Source organism: Cavia porcellus, unplaced genomic scaffold, assembly GCF_034190915.1.
Source record: "Cavia porcellus strain 051 isolate PalLab524CR breed Dunkin Hartley unplaced genomic scaffold, mCavPor4.1 scaffold_30, whole genome shotgun sequence".
NCBI classification, from domain to species: Eukaryota; Metazoa; Chordata; class Mammalia; order Rodentia; family Caviidae; genus Cavia; species Cavia porcellus.
The window spans coordinates 32,741,688-32,761,129 of NW_026947513.1; the positions used below are offsets into that span (position 1 = coordinate 32,741,688).

A 19,442-nucleotide genomic window follows, 5' to 3' on the forward strand; every position below is an offset into this window, starting at 1 on the left:
CATACACTCATCCTATTGTACTGTATGTGTGTTTAACCTGAGCTCACTGAGCCCAGAGTGAGCAAGAGACCAGGTTTGGCGCCCGGCAATAGAGTCTACAGCCCAGGGTCTGAGCAGTTAAACACCCCATATTGGTCTACTTCAAAGAATACCACACCAAACTGTTTGCAGTCTCACTGTTTCAATGTCCACTTTGTATGCTTTAATCCTGTAACTTGAACAACTATTTCTAAGAGGACAATATGTAATCTATTAACTAGTGACTTCTTACTGTTTTTTTTTGAAATTCTGTATTACTTGTACCCTTATACTGTTTTGGTTTTTTTCCTCCTTTAAATAAAATTTTTAAAAAATATGTTAAAAAAAAAAAAAAAAAAAAAAGAATACCTCACCCGCATCCCTCTTCTAGAGATTGTGTAATCACCAGGAGTTTCTTAAAGATTCTGGGTGATCCCAATTGCAGACAAGTTTGTAAGCAGCTAATATGGTGATTCTTTCCTTCCGGTTAGTGAGTCCACAGCGGAAATGCCATCTGTGGGAGACCTTGTGTCAAGAAAGAACATTATTCACAGCATTATCATACTTTTAGCTGCGCTGTTAGGATTGACATTATAGCTGCTCTGACCTCAGGATGAAAGCTGAAAGCCAGCACTGAGAATACATGAAAGATCCATACAGCAAATGCTGCCACTTTTATGGAGGACAGTGTGGTGATATTTTCATAGGCCACTTGCCCACTTCTTGACTCAGTTTATCCTTAAAAAGTAAAACAAACAAAAAAGTAAAACAATAGAAAATACTGAGCTTAAAAGTTCAGTTGTATGTACATTTAAAAAACTGTTTCTCACCAGGCGTTGGGTGCACATCTGTAAGCCCATTACTCAGGAGGCTAAGGCAAGAAAATTGCCATGAGTTCAAGGCTGCCTGGGCTACACAGTGAGTTTAAGGCCAGTCTGAGCTACATAGTGAGACCCTGCCTCAAAACACAACAAACAAACGAACGTTTCCCGCTGGGTCGGAGGCTGCACACCTCGTCTTACCCATGCGTTTCTCACCACCCTTGCTAGGTGCTTGCACACTGGACCAGGTGCAAAGAGGGTTGAGAGTGGTCTGGTGGTGTTTTCTGCAGCCAGGGGCCCAGCCACAGGCGGGGGCTCAGCTCTGCCGCTCAGCAGCGAGAGGCTGGGGGAGCAGCCAGGCCTCCTGTGCGCAGCTGCCCATCGCTGGGTCGCTGCCGGCTCTGCCTCCCCTCCTGCATCGCGGTGGAGCAGGGTTCTCGGAGGAGCAGAGCATCACTGCGGACTGTTCAGGGGAATCAAGGTTGCGCTGCTTGGAGAACCTTCCAGTGAAAAACAGGGTGATCCAAGAATCAACGACGGACGAAGTGGGGCGGAGCTGAGGCCGAGATAAGGGATTTAATTATTACACATCAAAAACACAATTTAAAAAATCGTCACCCCTCCACTCTGCCCTTTTATGGTCCTTGGTGCCAAAAAGGCTGGAGACTGCTGTTTACAAGACTGCTGAACCCCAGAAGCTTCAGCACCGAATCCCAGCCACCACCCACCACCCGTCAGATGCATGGGCGCTGCTTTCGTGACCTCGCTCAGACCTTCCTGTCACCTCCCGTCTGCAGCCCACAAGGGCAGCGAGGACTCAGTCAAATGAGTGGATCACTGTCTTTCTGATGCCAGTTTTGACCCACTTCCCTTTACCCAAAGCACTGCAGAGGGCAGGAGGTGTTAATTTAGAACTCTCAGATGTGACTGCAAACTCCCAAGAGGAGATTCTGTGTGCAACCACGGTCAGGAGGTCCTTGGATAAGACCTCGGATACCCAGGCCTCACCCTTCTCACAGCGTCCCACTTTAAAAACAAAATCCTTCTAAACTTGAATTTTCACTTGCTTAACCATTTCTTTGGTTTGGATAGTCCTAGTTTAACCCATTTCCCACTGTGAAAAGAGACCACACTGAACATTTTTTGTGCATCAATCTTTGCCCATACTTGGAATTACTTCCCTAGAGCCCCTTTCTAGAAATTGAATTGGATGAAGAAATATAGGCTGGGCATGGTGGCGTGCACTTTTAATCTCAGCATTTGGGAGGCTGAGGCAGGAGGATCACTGAGTTTGAGGCCAGATTGGGCCACAAAGTGAGCTCAAGGCCAGCCTGAACTGTATAGTGAAATCCTGTCTCAAAATAAACAACTATATATATATATATAATTGCTGACTCATACTTTCAAATTATTTTTCACAGAGTTTAATAATTTAAACTTTTATGGGGAGGATAAGAAAGATAGAAAGGAGAGTAAGGGAATGGGAAAAAATAAGTTATATCATATACAGGTACAAATTCTCTATGATAAATGTGCTTATTATGTATATCTAAAATATACTAATAATACCTGAGTAAACTTTTAATAGCAGTACAAAGAGTACTCATTTTAGCTAACCCCTCAACCTCATTGCTTTTGCAAAGAAATTTTGCTAATTTGACAGTTTAAAATATCTAGTTTTTTATTTGCATTGTTTTAATTGTAAGCAAGCTGGAATATTTTATTATGTTTATTAGTGCATCACGTGTCTTAATAGATGAATTGTTTCTATTTCTTGTCTATTTTTATCATCTATTTTAGCATTTTCTTGTGAGTTTATACATTTATACTCTTAAATATTAGTATGTCCTTATCATATTTACTGCCTGATATCTCTCTAAATTTTTATTTTCTCTATAAAGTTTTCATTTTTGACACAGACATTTTAAATTTCAAATAGTTTAATCTATTTATATTATTCTGTCTTTCACCACCTTTAATTTAGACAATTAAAATTCAGTGATCAATTAGATGCTTTTTTCCCCCGCTAACTTACTTTTTAAAAGAATGTTCAACTCCTTGATTTACCTGTGATTTAGTTTGGTGCATACTTGACTCAGCTATTTCCCCAAGTCCCTTTCCCTTTTGATTTGAGGTACTCTCTTTTTCGTGACATTGATGCTTGTTGAATCTAATTTTTGCTTTTATTTTCTTGTAGCTGACCCCGATTGCTCCCAGTTCGTGAGAAGATGGTAAGACTGTGGCTGTTGTAACAGTCTCTCACTGGCAGCCAGCTGAGCCAGACTCCGGGGCTTTCAGAGGGATTGCACCTTCCTGGGGGGTTTTGAGAAGGAGATTCTGTGCTTTTCCTTTGTCGTGGGCCCTTTTCTAATTACAACTCCTATGAGGAAAGAAGGAAGATAGAGAGAAAGGAGGAGACTGAGGTTTAGGAGAACACTTGTCTTGTTTGCTGGGTACTGTAGTAGTTTTGCTTCATACACACCTGAGCCTTTTGGGACTTAGGAATCTGCATGGACACTCTCATGTCAGACTTCATTAAGTTCCAGGTTAGTGAACTCAGTCCTCCTTGTCTCTGACTGAAGTACAGTAGCCAGTGAAAGAAAGGAAAAAAATGTGCATCTGTGTACATAGTACCAGAGGAGCTGCCTCCTGAAAATACACTCTGGCCCTGGGTGTGCCAAGATGGGTTAGAAGAGGAAACAGAATCACTGAAAACAGCAGATTTTGCTTTTACCTACTTTTTAAACAAGTGGGTTAAAATAGTCATTTTTATCTGTTTGTCATTATTTAACCCACTTATAATTATGGTTTATAGGTGCCTTTTTTGTTATTTGTTTTTTTTGAGACAGGGAATTAGTATGTAGTTCAGGTTGGTCTTGAACTTACTGTGTGGCCTATGCTAGCCCTGAAGTCACAGTGATCCTCCTGCCTCAGTCTCTCCCTGAGTCCTGATATAACAAGTGTGTGCCACCATGCCTGGCTTATAATTATGTTTATTATTTAGACTTATTATGTGTTTTCTATGTATTAGGCTTTTACTTTTTTTCTCTTTCAGGCAGTAAATGCTACATAGTATCTTATTTTTGTGTAATGCTTTGCAATTAAAATAAAAACTTGCTCACAAAATCCTGAGAAGTAAAATAAGGCAGATATATCAACTAGAATTTACTAAGTAATAAGCACTTCTTTTTGTCGTTTTCTTTTTTTATCGGTACCAGGGATTGAACTCACGACCACACACTTGCAAGGCAGGCACTTATGCGCTGAGCTAACTCTCCAGCCCAACTAGAATTTACTAGATAAAATGAAATTCAGATATATTACGTTGCTCTCCCAAAGTTGTATGGTAGCTGAGTAGCAGAGCTGATATACCTAACATTTATTGAATATTAGTAAGTATCCCTCAAAATTCTGCACTACTTTAAGTAAATAGTGGCTCCTGGATGAGCTGATTTTCCTACTCAGGCAGTAAAATAGTTTGATTTATTTATTTATTTTGTAACTGGGGTTGATCCCAGAGCTTTTTGAGACAGGATCTCATTCAGTTGCTAAATTTCCCAGATTTGGCCCAAACTTGTGATCCTTCTGTCTCAGTTTTCCAGAATACTGGGACTATAGGTATATGTCCAGCATGCCAGGTAGTTTTTATTTTGTATTTATTTATTTTTGAGACAAGCTCTCACTCTGTATTTCAGGCTGGCCTTTAACTCACTATGTAGCCCCAGTCTGGGTTTGAATATTTGATCCTCCTGCTTCAGCCTCCCAAATAGCTGGGATTACAGGTGTATGTCACCCCACCTGGCCAACGTTTAAATTTTAATCAGTTTGTTACTGGTGTGAGGTAACATACTGAGCTGATATAATTCAGAAACAAGTGTGGCTTTCTGGACAGCCTTGATAACCTCTTTGTGGTGACGTGTAGGGTTCCATTTGACGTTCTGACATTTTCTGAAGGTTCTAGACTCACAGAGACCCCAAAGGACATGGGAACTTCAGTCTGGGAAAGCTTAAATAAAGCAGCAAAATTCTGAAGGACCAGCTGCTGACAGGCTAATGGCAGTAGGCAAGGCAGGCCTGTCAGAGGTGGAGGTGTTGGGGAGACAGGACCTGAGCAGCTTGGGGTGGGGGTACTATTTTACTACTCCCTAACCTCTGTTTGATCTAGCAATAAAATACACTATCTTAAAAGTATCATTTTACTAGATTTATTGATCCGTGATTTTGTCTTGTACAACACTTAGCTAAACTTATATTTGTTTTTGTTTTTGTTCTGTTGGTACCGGGAATTGAACTCATGACCCCGTGCTTGCCAGGCAGGCACTTATGCTGCTGAGCTAAATCCCTGGCCCTAAGCTTATATTTTAAACAAATTCCACTTTGATTTAGTCAGCATTTCCTAAATACAAGGTACAGCGGGTGGAAAGGAAAAGGAAACTAATGTTTACTGAGTACCTGCTCCATGGTTAGCACTGCCAGGCACACAGCACTGGGCAGTGGTCCAGTCATTCTCATGTGATTATTTCCACCTGGTCTCCTGTTGTTTTTTAAACACCTACACAGGCTGTGCCCTGGGGCCTTTGAACTGAATGTTGAAATGGAATGATTATTCTCTGAAAAATCTGTGGAGTTACTCTTGTTCAAATGCAGCCTGATCAGTAACATCTCTGTATTTTCCTCTCCTTACTTGAGACTCTCCTTATTTTCCTTACTTGCTTTATTTTTCTTCTGGGTCTTCACTGTCTAGTATGTTCTGTATTTATCTTCTTTCATCTAGTATCTTTCTATCCTAAATTGAGAGCAAGGGTTGTTGTTCTGTTTTTTCATCAAAGTACATCAAGCCCTAGAACCTACCTAGTTTATAGTAAATGCTGAATGAATATTTATTCAGTGAACTAAAGCTCAGAGTTAAGTGACATTTCGAGGGTAAAAAAAAAATTGGTAGATTTAGCTCAGTGGTATAAGCGCTTCCCTGGCAAGCACAAGGTCAAGAGTTTGATTCCCAGTACAAAAAAAAAAAAAAAAAAAAAAGAGAGAGAAAAGAAAAAAAAAAAAAAAACTGGCGTTAGGAGCCCCAGAAGCACAGGAAGGAGGAATTTGTTCTTTCTATAGCACAGTACAGTTAATTATTAAAGCAGCCTGATTAAAAGAGCACAAAATTCCCAACATATAAAAATGGCTAACATTTGGGACCAGAAATATAGCTCAGTAGCACAGTGCCTGTCTGGCAAGCGCCAGGGCCTTAGTTTGATTTGTGGTCCCCCCCTCCCCATTAACATTTTAAGGGATGAAAATGTTTATTGTCCGGATTTGATAATTACATATTGTAGACAGTCATCAAATTATCATAATGTATCCCATAAAGATATTCAAGTGTCATGTCTCATTATAATAAAGTGGTACATCATTTAAAATAATAAAACCCACCCAATACCATAAATAAATACATAAAATCCTGGCTCACCAAGGTTGGCCATGGGATAATGAGAAGAATTGTCACACCAATTCCATGTCCTTGAGATTTGTCTCGATGGCCTCTGGGAGGCTGTCCACTGTGAGTATTATGGCCTGGTTATGAACATAGAGGTTTATACAGTTTCCATACCACAGCTAAGATAAGGCTGTAAGGCTGTGAAAGTCATAATGGAAAGCCAAGGGCTCACTGCACACCCATAACCCCAGGACACTGGGAGGCTGAGGCAGGACTTTGGAAAGTTCAAGCCAGGAGGAGGGGGGAGGAGGGGGGAGAGAGGGGGGAGAGAGGGGGGAGGAGAGGGGAGGAGGGAGAGAAGAAAGAAGAGGCTGAGGGCGGCACAAGTTCATTAACACAGAGTGACCTGGAAACAGACAATGCAGTGAGAGATTTTAGCTTGTTCTTCAGGATGGAGAATGGCTGGGTTTTGAGAACGTGCAGCCCTGGGAGTTGCTGCCTAGGAACCTCTGTCACCTCCGCACACTTTTGACTGGAGCTTAACAGTGTGTTCATCACGGTTTATTTTTATTTTTCGAAATCCAATTTATTTTAAAGAGAAAAAGAAACAAAATTTCAAAACACGTCAATTGGGGCAACAATGGTGCATGCATTATGCATCGTCATCCCCGTCACCGGTTAAATGGGAGTGCATTTCTCTACACGGGTTTCCATGTTTGTGCCATGTCAGGGGCCACAGCTTGTTCTCAAGTGGAGAGTCTGGAGCCTATGGAAGAGTGGACACGAGTGTTAGGGAGATGATTCCCCGTGCCCCTCCATCAAGGTGCCCGCCTCCTGAGTTCACCCGGCCTCTTGTGTCATCCCTTAATTAAACTTCTCAGGTGTGGGTTTGGGGTGGAGCACTGGCCCGCTCAGACCTCTCTCCTTGGCCTCTATCTGTCTCCAGGGAGCAATGTCCGTGATCTGCTCCCTGTCACACAGCACTATGGGAGGGAGTCAGCAGCCTGGGGCGCAAGTTCAATTCAGGGATGTCAGGGATCCAAATCACTCCTTTTAATATAAATCTACCAATGATAGAGACCACAGTATTTTCATTCTATTCGTCCAACTCCTGTGCTTATTTTTCAGTTGGCTCCAAACTGAGGTGGGCAACAAAGATTGTTATTATTGGGCCCTTCAAACTCCAAACTCCCACCAAGCATGTAAATTGTATGTGAGCTGCGGTGATACAGAAGGTGTAGGGGTCTGCAATGACTAGGCAGTGCTGCGGTAGCAAACAGAACCCAAAACTCTCACATTCTTCTTAACACAGTGAAACTTGTCTCTCCTGCATGCTGCAGTCCAGGGTGAGCTGTGTCCTTTTCCCCCTGTGGCCCCGTTACCTAGAGTACGTGGCTTCCAGGGTCTCTGCAGCAGGGAAGGAGAGAGGTGGAGAAGGCAGCCTTGCTCTTAAGTGCTTTGCTCTGGAAGTGATACCCGACACTTCTGCTAAGTTAGACACCACAAGTTACATGACTCCAGACAACGCAAAGGAGGCTAAGAACGTAGAGGGGGCACTTGGAAAACACTAGTATTTCCAGCACGAGTGGGTTCGGATCAGCTGGGAAGGGCTGGAGTGGAGCTCAGTGGTAAAGCACTTGCCTAGCATGCTCAAGGCCTTGAGTTTGGTTCTCATCAATGCACTCATAAAAAGTAAGTAGATAAAACCTGGAAAGGTTCAAGGGTCCAGATTAGGGCCCAAAGTGGATGGAGTGGCACCAAAAATATATTTTGCCTATTTCATGGTTCTGGCAAAGCCATTCTGTCTGAAAATTATTTGAATAATCTTTTCTCTATCCAATGCCACTAAGGTGTCTATAATTAATTTGAGATGCTAGCTGAGTTCCCCCCAAAGGCCCACTGTTTCCACTGTACATTTATTGTCCTTTGTTAGTGGAACCTCGAGATCACAGTGTTTTGGGGGTACTTTGAGCCTTTCACAGTGTTTTTGGGTACTTTACATCACCTCAGATATAGCACCCCTCCACGGGATTTGTTTGAGTGGGAGTCATCTAATGTAACTCTATTTCTTGAGCATTCCCTTTGAATTAATCAGCTGGTATTTGTTAGTTTTTTTTCTAGAAAGAGAATGCAAGATCTTTCTAGGCCTAAAAGACAATGGGGAACTCCAGATAGGTAAGGAAATATGATAAGGTCTTGTTTGCTGTTATTATGTTCCTTATGTCAAGTAGATGAGTATTATTTTTACCTACCGTGTATTCTACCCATTAACCCTGCATCTCAGGTGGATCTATGACCCCCGTTCTACAGGAAACTGAGCCAACGTGGTCTCACCTGACACACACAGGCTGACTTTGGCAGTGGCTCCCAAATCTGCATATTAGGATCACCTGGGATTTAATATTGACTGATGCGTGGATCTCATCCCTGGAAACTCTGATTTAATTGGCCTGGGTGCAGCTCCAGGATGATCCTAAAGAGCAGCAAAGTGGGCTGCCCTCTACTGTAGGGTGCAGCTCTCTACTCTCTGAGACTCCTGTGTTCACTGTGCGGGGCTACCTTTGCTGCTTGCGCCACACCGGCCAAGGGGTTGGTACCACTTTGCATTCTCACCGACAGCCAATGAGCATTCCTGGTCTTCCACAGGCTTGTCATTTGGTGTCATCAGTGTTTTGGATTTCATTCATTCTAGTGGATATGTAGTTTGTATCTCACTGTTTTAATTTGTAATTCCCAAATGACATGATGTTGAACATATTTTATACCTTTACTGGTATATATTTTTTTGATGAGGAATATGTCCAGATCTTTTGTCCTTTTTAAATTGGATTGCTTCTTTTGTTATTATTGAGGTTTTATTGTTTTTGTTTGTTTGTTCCAGACAGGGTCTTGCTATGTAGCTCAGGCTGGCCTTGAACTCATTATGTAGCCCAGCCTGGTCTCAAACTCATGGTGATCCTCCTGCCTAAGCCTCCCCAGTGCTAGGGGTACAGGTGTGTATCACTACAGCTGGCTCATATTGTTGAGTTTTAAGAATTCTTTGTATAGATTGGGTATCATGTCTTTATTAGATATATGTTTTGCAAATACTCTTTCCCAGTCTGAGGCTTGTATTTTTATTCTCTTAGTAGTCAGTGTCTTTCACAAGGTTTAATCTTAAATAATCAAAATTATTGGGTTTTTTCCTTTAATTGATGGTGCTTTTGGTAATTAATCTGTAAACTCACTGCTAAATCCAAGGCCACCTGGGTTTTTTATAAAATTCGTAGAAGTTTTATAGTTTTTCATTTTGCATTTAAGACCACATGCATTTCAAATTAGATTTTGTGAAAAGTATGCTTAGGTTCCTTTTTTTTCTTTCTGTTCTCCTTTCTCTTCTCCACCCCCCCACCCCCATCTCTCTGTAAATATCCAGTTGTTGCAGCACCATTTGTTGAAAAGGCTATCCTTTCTCAGTTGGATTTCTTTCAGTCCTTGAACTATGTCTGTGATTTGATTTCCAGGACCTATATTCTCTTTGTTTATTCTTTAACAAGCCCCATGTTGTTGTGATCATGGTAGCTTTTTATAGAAGTAGTGTTAGGGGCTGGGGATTTAATTCAGTGGTGTAAGCGCCTGCTTGGCAAGCACAAGGTCATGAAGACTCATGACCCTGCTACCCAAAACAAAATAAAGCAAAACAAAAACAAAAAAACCATAAAGAAGTAGTGTTGCTTTTCTGACTTTGTTCTTCTTTATGTTGACTATTCAGGGCCTTTTGTCTTTGCGCATAAACTTTAGAATTAGTTTGTCAGTATCCATAAAGTGCCTTGATTTTGGGGGAGGATTGTGTTGAATCTATAAACCAGACCGGGAGGAACTGATATCTTAATATTGACTGTCCTTAAAAGTGGCATAGCTATTGTGTAGAGCTTCTTTGATTCTTTTCAACAGGGTTTTACAAATTTACTCATACAAATCTGTACATATTTTTTTAGAGTATACATACATTTAATTTTGTCAACATGAGTGTAAAATTTATTTAATTTTTAATTTCAAATTCCAATGACTTATTTTGGTATATAAGAAATCAATAGACTTTTATATTAATGTTATATCTAAAATGCTATAATCTAAAAACTAAGCTGTTTAAAAGTTGTTTTTAAACATTAAAAATACAGCATACATTAAATTCTCTCCTTTTCATAAATAGGAAAATGTACATTTAATTTATGAAAGCTTTATATTGATAAAACATATATAATAAATATTGCCTTGACTGTCAAGTTTTGGAAAACTCTTGCCCCACTCCCATTTGAAACCAACAGAAAAATTGAGGGAATGAATTGATTAAGAAATTGTACTAAGAGGCTGGGTTTGATGGTACCCGCCTGTAATCCCAGCACCCAGGAGGCTGAGGCAGAAAATTAATTGCGGATTCAAGCCCTGCCTGAACTGCATAGCGAAACCCTGCTTCCAAAAAAAAAAAAAAGACTATAAAATAGTTACACTTAGAAAAGTTAAGTAACTTACCCAAGTCTAACCAGCTCGTAGGAGCCAAGACTGGGATGTGACCCTGTTATCCATCGCCCACACTGTCCGTTCCTTTCCATTCCATTCTGGACGCCTAAAAGGGGGCATCTCTCCAATGTGCCCAGAACTTGGCATCCTGCTTTGCGTTGCGCTCTGCAGGCCTTGGCTCCTCTCAGTGTGGAGCTGGAGGAGCTGGAGGAGCTGGAGCTTTATTCTAGAGCCCCCAGCACCATCAGGTCAGCTCGGTGGCGCCTCAGTGCGCTGCCACGAGTGGGTTGGGACAGGGATCCCCGATAAGGTCAGGGAAGGGGGCACAGGCGAACCACGTGGGAAATGGAGCCAGCAGGACGGAAGGAGTGGGGAGGATTACTGTACTTCTAGCACTGACTGGCAGAACAGAGAAAGATTTATCTAAAATACAGAGAAATTTGGAGACAAAGGGAAAACCTGAGTCCTTGAAGGGAATGAGCTCATGTCGTTAGAAAATTCGGCCAAGTGTGTCAGGCATCCCCAGGCCTTTCCCCCTCTTTATTGAGTCCAGCAGTGTTACAGAATGTCACAGTTCACAGTGTGAGTCTCTTTCTCTCTTTATTTTATTTTAAAGGGAATAAAACAAAACAATAAAATGGAGCAAAACAAAACAGTGAGAACTGTATTGGGTTTCACAACAAGACAGAAGGAAATCCCCCATAGTTGCTACATTGTATACTGTTATTCTCTAAACAGGTGCTCAAACTACCAGCTTCAGGCCTGCAAAGTCAAACAGTACAAGTATACAACTGTTTTGTACGGTAGTTGCTATCAGCTCAGACTTGGATTCTCCACATCAGCTGGTTGCTTGGCTGGGGAGGGGGTTCTTGTTTCCCAGCCTGCCCCGCCAGCTGGCTTACTGGAGGGCAAGAGTTGGCTTCTTGATTGTCCTTCTGGCCCAGGACTGCTGCTGGCCCAATATGATTTTGCTCTCCACCTAAATGATCTGCCTGAGTCTTGATGATTTTAGTTTCTCCTCATTCCCTGGACCAAGCCACACTGCCAGGAGCCTCTGCCTTCCACCTCCTCCAGGAAGCCTTCCCAGGTTACTCCTGTGCCACTTTCTCCCTTCTGCTTAGCACAGCAGTCATTTATGTTTCCCAAGACTGTTGAAACCAGATGACCTGAGGCCGGCAGCTAGCTGTGCACAAGTGGCCCAAGGGGGAAACCACCCACTCTGTTCCTGTCTTACTTCCTGACACCTGGACAGGGCTTCACCTGAACAGAGAGCACAGTGCACACGCTTGGCCCATCTAGTGCCAAGCTGACTCTAAATTGCAGTGTTGCCAAAGCCTGGTGATGCACACCTGGGATCCCAGCCCTTGAGGCTGAGGCAGGAGGATCACTGAGGAGGCCAGCCTGGTTACATAGTGACAGTCTGAACTGTATGTTGAGACCCTGTCTCAAAAAACAAAAACAAGTCCATTCGTGGACTGGGGAGAGACAACAAGGCCACACCAGCAAGCAAGCCCAGTCTGGGAACCAGCACCATGCGTGGGCCGCTGCTGGGCTGGGAACAGCCGGATCCTAGCCCCTTCTTGGTGCACAAGCCGGCAAACAAGAAGTACCCACCTCCTGCCCAGTGACTGGCTTCTCTGGAGAGAAACAGGCTGTGATGATAACTACTGAGATGGAATGCAATTGGATGCCTGTGGTGCTTTGGTGTTTCACTAACACTGCAGGTCTAGGGCCAGTGGTCTGACCATAGGTTCAGAGGATAGTGGTACGCAGTATGACATCTATGGAGGACCTCCTGAGTGCTGCAGCCATTGTTGATTCCCTATGGTCTTGTTTTAAAGTCCTATATCATTTCCATTGTTCTATTGGGTTGGGTTTTATTCTCTTTCATTTTGTTTATGTTAAATTCGATGGCAGGAGCAGCTATCTCAAAGATAGTAAGATATATTATGGTAGCAATTTTGGATTTGCTATTGGTTTGTTTTGAAATCCTTTATTGCATTCATTGTTTTGTTTCTATTCTATTTTGTTCTGTTTGATCTTTACTATGTCTGAAGTTAACTGCAGCTATTTTGAAGACATCAAAAGGCATTATGGTAACTATTATTGATTTTGTAATGTTTTGAAGTCCTGTATTTCTTACAGTGGTTTGTTTTGATTGGTTTTATTCTGTTTTATCTTTAAAATAACAAAAAACAAACAAACAAAACCCCCAAAGCATCATAGTGTTAATTTCATCATGGTAGAAATACAAAGGTCTTATCTCTTAACAGGTTTGTATGTGATTATGTTTTAAGATAGTAGGTAAAAGTCTTATTTCAGTTCTGGTTTTTTTTTGGGTTTTTTTTGTCTTTTTTATTTTTATTGTTACCGGGGATCGAACTCACAACCGCCTGCTTGCAAGGCAGGTGCTTATGCCGCTGAGCTAAATCCCCAGCCCCTTTCAGTTCTGTTTTAACACCCAACATAGTTTATCTCTTTCTTTCTGGGTTTTTTTTTTTTTTTTTGGTTTTTAGTTAATCTCTGTCTAATGCCTTTGATATAGTTCTTGGAGTAAAATCTATATAGAAACTATAAGAGCAATTTCTAAAATATTCATTAGCAGCATGTTTTTGACTACTTTATTTTTACATTTTTAAACAGAAGACTGTTTTGGGGAAATCAAGACCCTATTTGCCCTGTTTCTGACAGAGCTTTGACTGCTCTCCCTACAAAGAGACTTAGCAGCCTTGCTCAGCCCAAGAAGGTCTCCCACCACTACATGCCTAACAGGTCAGTGTCGGTGTCTCAGGCCAGCTTTAGAAGAGGGTAAATTATCCTACTGCTGAGATTTAAGATATTTCCAAACATTTGTACTGTATATAATACTGTTAATGAATAAACTAACTTATGCATGAAACTTGGATGAATTTTAAATTTACCATGGGCTTGTTACTATGAACTGTGACTTTTAATTTTTTAATTCCATTTTATCTCCATTGCTGGTTTGTTCACTGTAACTGGTCTTAACCCCAGAATGAAGGGCAGGGATAATAAGAACATTATTATTATTATTATTATTAGGATTATTATTAATCCCAAATACAATCTTCTCAAAAAAAGAGAAATCTTCACCTTATGATTAAATTTACTTCTATACCTCAGCTTGAAGACAGAGAAAGGTATTGATGTAAATTCATCCTATTATCTAAAAATACAGTAGTAAACAATTTTTGAATTATTTGTGTAGATGATAAAATATTTGGTTTTAAAAGCAGCAACGTTTCTCCTATCATCAATTTATCTTTTGGCCTACTTTAGGTTTAGCATAAGGCAACAGAAGCCAGCTGAAGACCTGATTAGCGGTACCTATTGCTAAACCAATTCATTTCTCCCCATGTGAAAAACAGCTCTGAGAGGAGCATGTAAAGTCCCTCTTGCTTTTCCAGGCCTGGGAGTCAATGCTGGAAAACACAGTGATTTGACTTTATGTTGTCTCACTCCCTTTTTTTCTCTTCTACAACATTCAGGGATCAGTATTACTACAGCTGTGGAAGAGAGTCTGTGATTTGGAAGATTCCTCATCCTGCACTGTTTAACCAGCCCTCCAAAAGGATTCAGAGGCTGGCCCAGCCCAACAGATTCAGAAAACAGCATCTGCAAAACGGGTAGAGTATCTTCAGAATCTCTAGAAATCCTAATCTAATTTGGTTTAATGTCCCAGTATCATTTGTCTCATTTTAGTATACACAATTTCATGACCTTAAGTCTGCCTGTGTCCCAAAGTATCTAGTAAGAAAGTTAAATATTTGTAGCAATTGTAGGTGATCAGAAAATCATTATCAATAATTACATTTGAAGCTGGGTGTTATGGCACATACCTGTAATCCCAGCACTTCAGGAGGTTGAGGCAGGAGGATTGCTGCAAATTCAAAACCAGCCTGGGCTACAAAGTGAGCTGAATGCCAGCCTGAACTGTGTAATGAGACCCTATCTCAAAAAGATATGCCAAAAAAATTTACATTTGATTCAAATTTTGGTGAAGCTAAGATTCACGCTGAACCTTACCAGTGTCACCCTACTAAAGGGAAATCTCTGAGTGGTGAGAGGGCTTGGTCAGCACGCATGAGGTCCTGGCTTTAATCCTCCAGCACTCCAAAAATAAAACAAACATAAAAAGAAATCTTCAAATGTACGTCACAGGTTCGACAAGATATAGACCTTAATATTTTCTTATGTTTCTGACTCTGTAGATGATTTTTCCTTTTGCTTTTATTAAAATTCTTTTTCTTTAAAGAGAAGAATGTGTTTATTGAGGAAAGAAAGCTTCTGTCCAAGAGAGATAACATAAGGGGTCCCAGGTGGGTTGCCGAGGACCCTGTCTTTTCTTGGATATTTATAGAATAAAACCACGATGTGAGGCAGCCCCAAGGTGGGGAAAAAGGGAAATCACAAGATGAGCATAAGGTGGGACAAAACTATGGTCAACCAATAAGATCATGAGTATAATTGTTCAGGTAAAATGGATTAAATGGGGATCAAGTGGGGAAGCGAGTCACGCAGCGAGTGAGCATGAAACAGAACAGGGCCTTCGCCTGGAGGAGGTGGGTCGGTGGCTCTTCCTGGCTTCTCCAAGGTGATTGATACCTATTTAGAATATCGGTCACTGTGTTTATGCTTAGGGAGATTTGTGGGTGCATTTGGTTCATCGTTTGAATGAGGTCTGGCCCTCAGCAGAGTTGCCTGTCTCCTCCACAGTTTCAGTGTATCCTGTGTTCTGCACTGGCCCCTTTGAGGGCCCACTCTTTCCTTTTCCTTTAAAATTGAATTTCTCCTTGTCTTTAAAAGACAGTTTAGAGTCAGGATGTGGTGGCGCCCAACTGTTGTGCCAGCACTTGGGAGACTGAGGCAGGAGTTTGAGATCAACCTGTGCTACATAGTGAGACTTGTCTCCAAACAACAAACAAACAAACAAAAAACCCCAGGAAACAAAATATAAGACTGCTTAGAGCACCCAAGACTGCCCAGTCCCAGACTTGTGGGTACCGTAGGTGGCAGGTGGAGGGGCCTAGCGCCGAGGAAGACAAGGCCACCAAACCAGTGCTGTCTGCTGTCTCCTGTCACAGACTTGATCATGCCTGGCATTTACACTAGGAGATTTTAGAAGAATATATAATACGTGTACAGTGAAAAGTTTTGAGTCCCTACTATATATAACAGCATGCATTTACAAGCAAAAGACCAAATCTATATCGAAAAGGAGGTAATGGATTTAAAACAAATCTGTATTCACGAAGACTGACTCCATATAAATCATAAAATATCAAGAAAGGATAAAAAAACCCAATAGAAATGTTTCATTCTGGGCAGTTGCTAAAGGTCTGTACCCGATGGTTTGGTATTCACAGTTGGCTTTTGAAACACTTAAGGAGAAGATACTGCTGTGATCTGAGTTATAGCCACTGATTTTATCAGATCCATAAAAGCCAGAGACAGTGAATTTACTACCACTAACCAAGGTGATTGCCCATTGATTGTGCAGTTTGCTGCTAATGATGCAAGACTTTTATCTGATGCTGCTCACAAACTGTGTCCTTATGCGAATGGAATAGGCATGAACTGTGGTTGCTCGCAGAGGTGGCTGATCATGGAAGGTTATGGACTTGCTTAATAAACAGGCCAAACTTTGTTTGAGGTACAGTGAAACAAGTAAGAAATCAAGTGGAAAACCCCAGATTTTCAGTTCCTATTAAAATAAGGTCCATGATGACCTTACAAAGAACTGTAAACTTTTGTCAACAGTCTGAAGCAGCAAGAGTTAACTGGATTACAGGCCATGGAAGAACTGCTGAAGGAAGACATCAGCCAGTCCAGAATGATGCCATTAGAATACTAAAGGAAACATGTCCTTATCTGTGATTGTTAATGGAGACATCATAAGATTTAAAAAAACAGAAAATGTGTGGCAAGTTATGGGACAGATGGCATGATGGTTGCAAGGGGACTCTTGGTGAACCCTGCCGTGCTTGCTGGATGTGAGGGAAACCCACTGAAATGCGTCTGGGACCGGGTGGACATCACTCTTGAACTTGGGACTTCTTTTGTTTGTTTCCATCAACATTTAATGCACCTGATGGAAAAAATAACTTCAAGGTAAGAAAAAAGAATATTTAAGTGTCTGTTAAGCACATCAGCAGGTTTAGATTACCTTATAGACCATTATGACATTGACTAGAATTTCCAAATTATTATTTTTTAAAATTTTATTTTAAAGAGAATAAAACCAAACAAAACAGAATAAAGCTGATCAAAACAAAACAGTGAAAGTGATACAGGACTTCAAAACAGGATAATAGGAAATGAACAATGGCTACAATAAGTGCCTCTTGTTATCTTCAGAATAGCTGCCCATACCATCAAACATAATAAAATCAACCAAAGCAGAACAGAATAAAACCAGTCAAAATGAAACATTGAATAAAACAAAACAATAAAATGGAGCAAAACAAGACAGTGAGAACATTATTGGATTTCAAAACAAGACAGAAGGAAATCCTCCATAGTTGCTATATTGCATACTGTTATCCTCTAAATAGATGCTCAGACTATCAGTTTTAGACCTGTAAAATCAATCAAATAATACAAATTTAAGTTGTTTTTATACCTCAGTTGCTATCCACTCAGTCTGTGTTGAAAGGGGGTGAGAGTGGGTGGCAGCTCTTTTTGCCTCCTGGTCTGTGCACTGGCTGGCTCATAGGAAGGGTGAATTGGCTTTCTGTTCTTCCTCCCAGCCCATGACTGCTGCTGGCTCATGGGAAGGGCGCTTCTTGTTTCTCCTCCCAACTCACAGTTACTGCTGGCTCATGGGAAGGGCAAATTGGCTTCCTATTTCTCCTCTTGGCCCATGGCTTCCCTTTCCAAATTATTTTATTTTTTGTCTTTTTGAGATAGGGTTTCACTATGCAGATCAGATTGATCTTGCACTCACTTTGTACCCAGGTAGGCCCTGAACTCACATCAATTCTTCTGCATCAGCCTCCCAAATGCTGGGATTATAGGCATGCACCACTATGCCTGGCTTTCCCATACGATATAATCATACAAGGTCACATCTTGGTTTTTACTATAAAAATAATCTCTGGGAGCATGTTTTTAAAATAAGATCTGGCCTCCATCCACAGATCTGACTCAGTGAATGAGGTGGACCCTGAAATTTAGAGTGTTACAGAGGACTCCAAGAACTAGGGTGTAGCTCACGATAGACCCCTGCCTTTGCATACAGAAGGTCCTTTTCTATTCTCCCCACCACCAAAAAAAAAAATAAACCTTTCTAAAAAAGCCTGTGTGGTTCAAACATCCTGGTCATCCTAGGTCCAAACATTATCAAGCTCTGCTCTGGATCTTGTTATGCATTGGGGGTGGTGAAGGCAGCAGGGTTATTTTTTTCCCTTTCATAAAGGAATTATATTTTTAATGCTTTTAAATAAATCTTATTTTAATACTAAGGGGAAAAAAAGACAGCTCTAGATGATGTCTTCCTGTGGGAGTTAAGGCCGATGTAGTTGTTGGAGAAACTAATTTCACGCTAGGTTGCATTGGTGGAATATGTGGAGTGCCAGTTGTACACAGGTCTATCGGTACTGCTATACTTGGGATGGTGAGACTCTGTGCTGCTTTAAACACAATGGTTTTATGCTGTGGTATAGAAATTACACTTTAAGAGCTGATGATAAACTCATGATTGCTCAGAAGGAGATAACGAGATGTTAGGGCTTATGGGAACCATGAGAAATAATGCAGAGACATGGCACGTTTAGCTGAGAGAAGAGAGCGAGGGAGCAGGGGCAGCTGTGTTCAGGTGTTTAACACTTGGCATCTAAAAGAGGAAGAAGAGGTGGAAGTACAGCTACTTCATGTTGATCCAGAAACCAGAAGTAAAACAAGGAGTTTGCATGGCAGCAAGGGTTAGCAAAATGTAGGGAAGTCTTTCTGACCGTCCTTCCAACAATCACTTCCTAAACAGAATTGATTATCTAGAAAAACAAACCACGTTCTCCATTCTTTTCAGGGTACAGTAATCTTTTTGGCTTAGTGCAGAGGTTAAAACCATGACCTTACACATGTTAAGCATATTCTCTACCACTGAGCTACACCCAGCCTCCTCTCAGCCTTTCGCCATTGGTTTAGAATCCTGAGCATGAACATAACCTACTATGTAACACTTTAATACAGAAAGCCTCTGGTGTGTTTTGTACTTACACATATAGTTCCTTCTATTGGTACCCTCCCAAGTGCTAGGATTACAGGTGTGCACCATCACACCTGACTACTGTCTCCATTTTTGAAGGACAGTTTTTCTAGACCGAGCATCCTCAACAGACAGGCTTTTTCTTTCATTGCCTTAAATATATTATCCTATAAATAACTATGACAAAAGTTTAAATACATTTGACCACCATAGGTTCTGATGAGAAATCACTTATTAATTTTATTGTAGCTTTTGACAACTCAGTTTATTGTCTTTTTCTGCTTTGGAGTTTATTAAATTTCTTGGATCTATGATATTTTTCATAAAATTTGGTATGTTTGGGGTGACTATTTCTTCAGATTTTCACTCTACTTCTTTATCTCTATCCTCTTTTATAGGATTTCTATGGTGGGTATATTGATCATCCAACAGATCTCTGAAGCTCTGG

At 41.1% G+C, this 19,442-nt stretch overlaps 1 protein-coding gene across 3 annotated transcripts in view; it reads left to right on the forward strand.

Annotated features, from left to right (window-relative positions):
* Arl9 (ADP ribosylation factor like GTPase 9) overlaps positions 1 to 19,442 on the forward strand; it is an 83,966-nt gene that overhangs the window by 41,930 nt on the left and 22,594 nt on the right. For all 3 annotated transcript variants that reach the window (XM_063240507.1, XM_063240508.1, XM_063240506.1), the window contains 4 exons: positions 3,037 to 3,070; positions 8,377 to 8,442; positions 13,411 to 13,539; positions 14,277 to 14,414. In XM_063240507.1, coding sequence (XP_063096577.1) covers positions 3,037 to 3,070; positions 8,377 to 8,442; positions 13,411 to 13,539; positions 14,277 to 14,414 — 367 coding nt within the window. The remainder of the gene's footprint in view (positions 1 to 3,036; positions 3,071 to 8,376; positions 8,443 to 13,410; positions 13,540 to 14,276; positions 14,415 to 19,442) is intronic.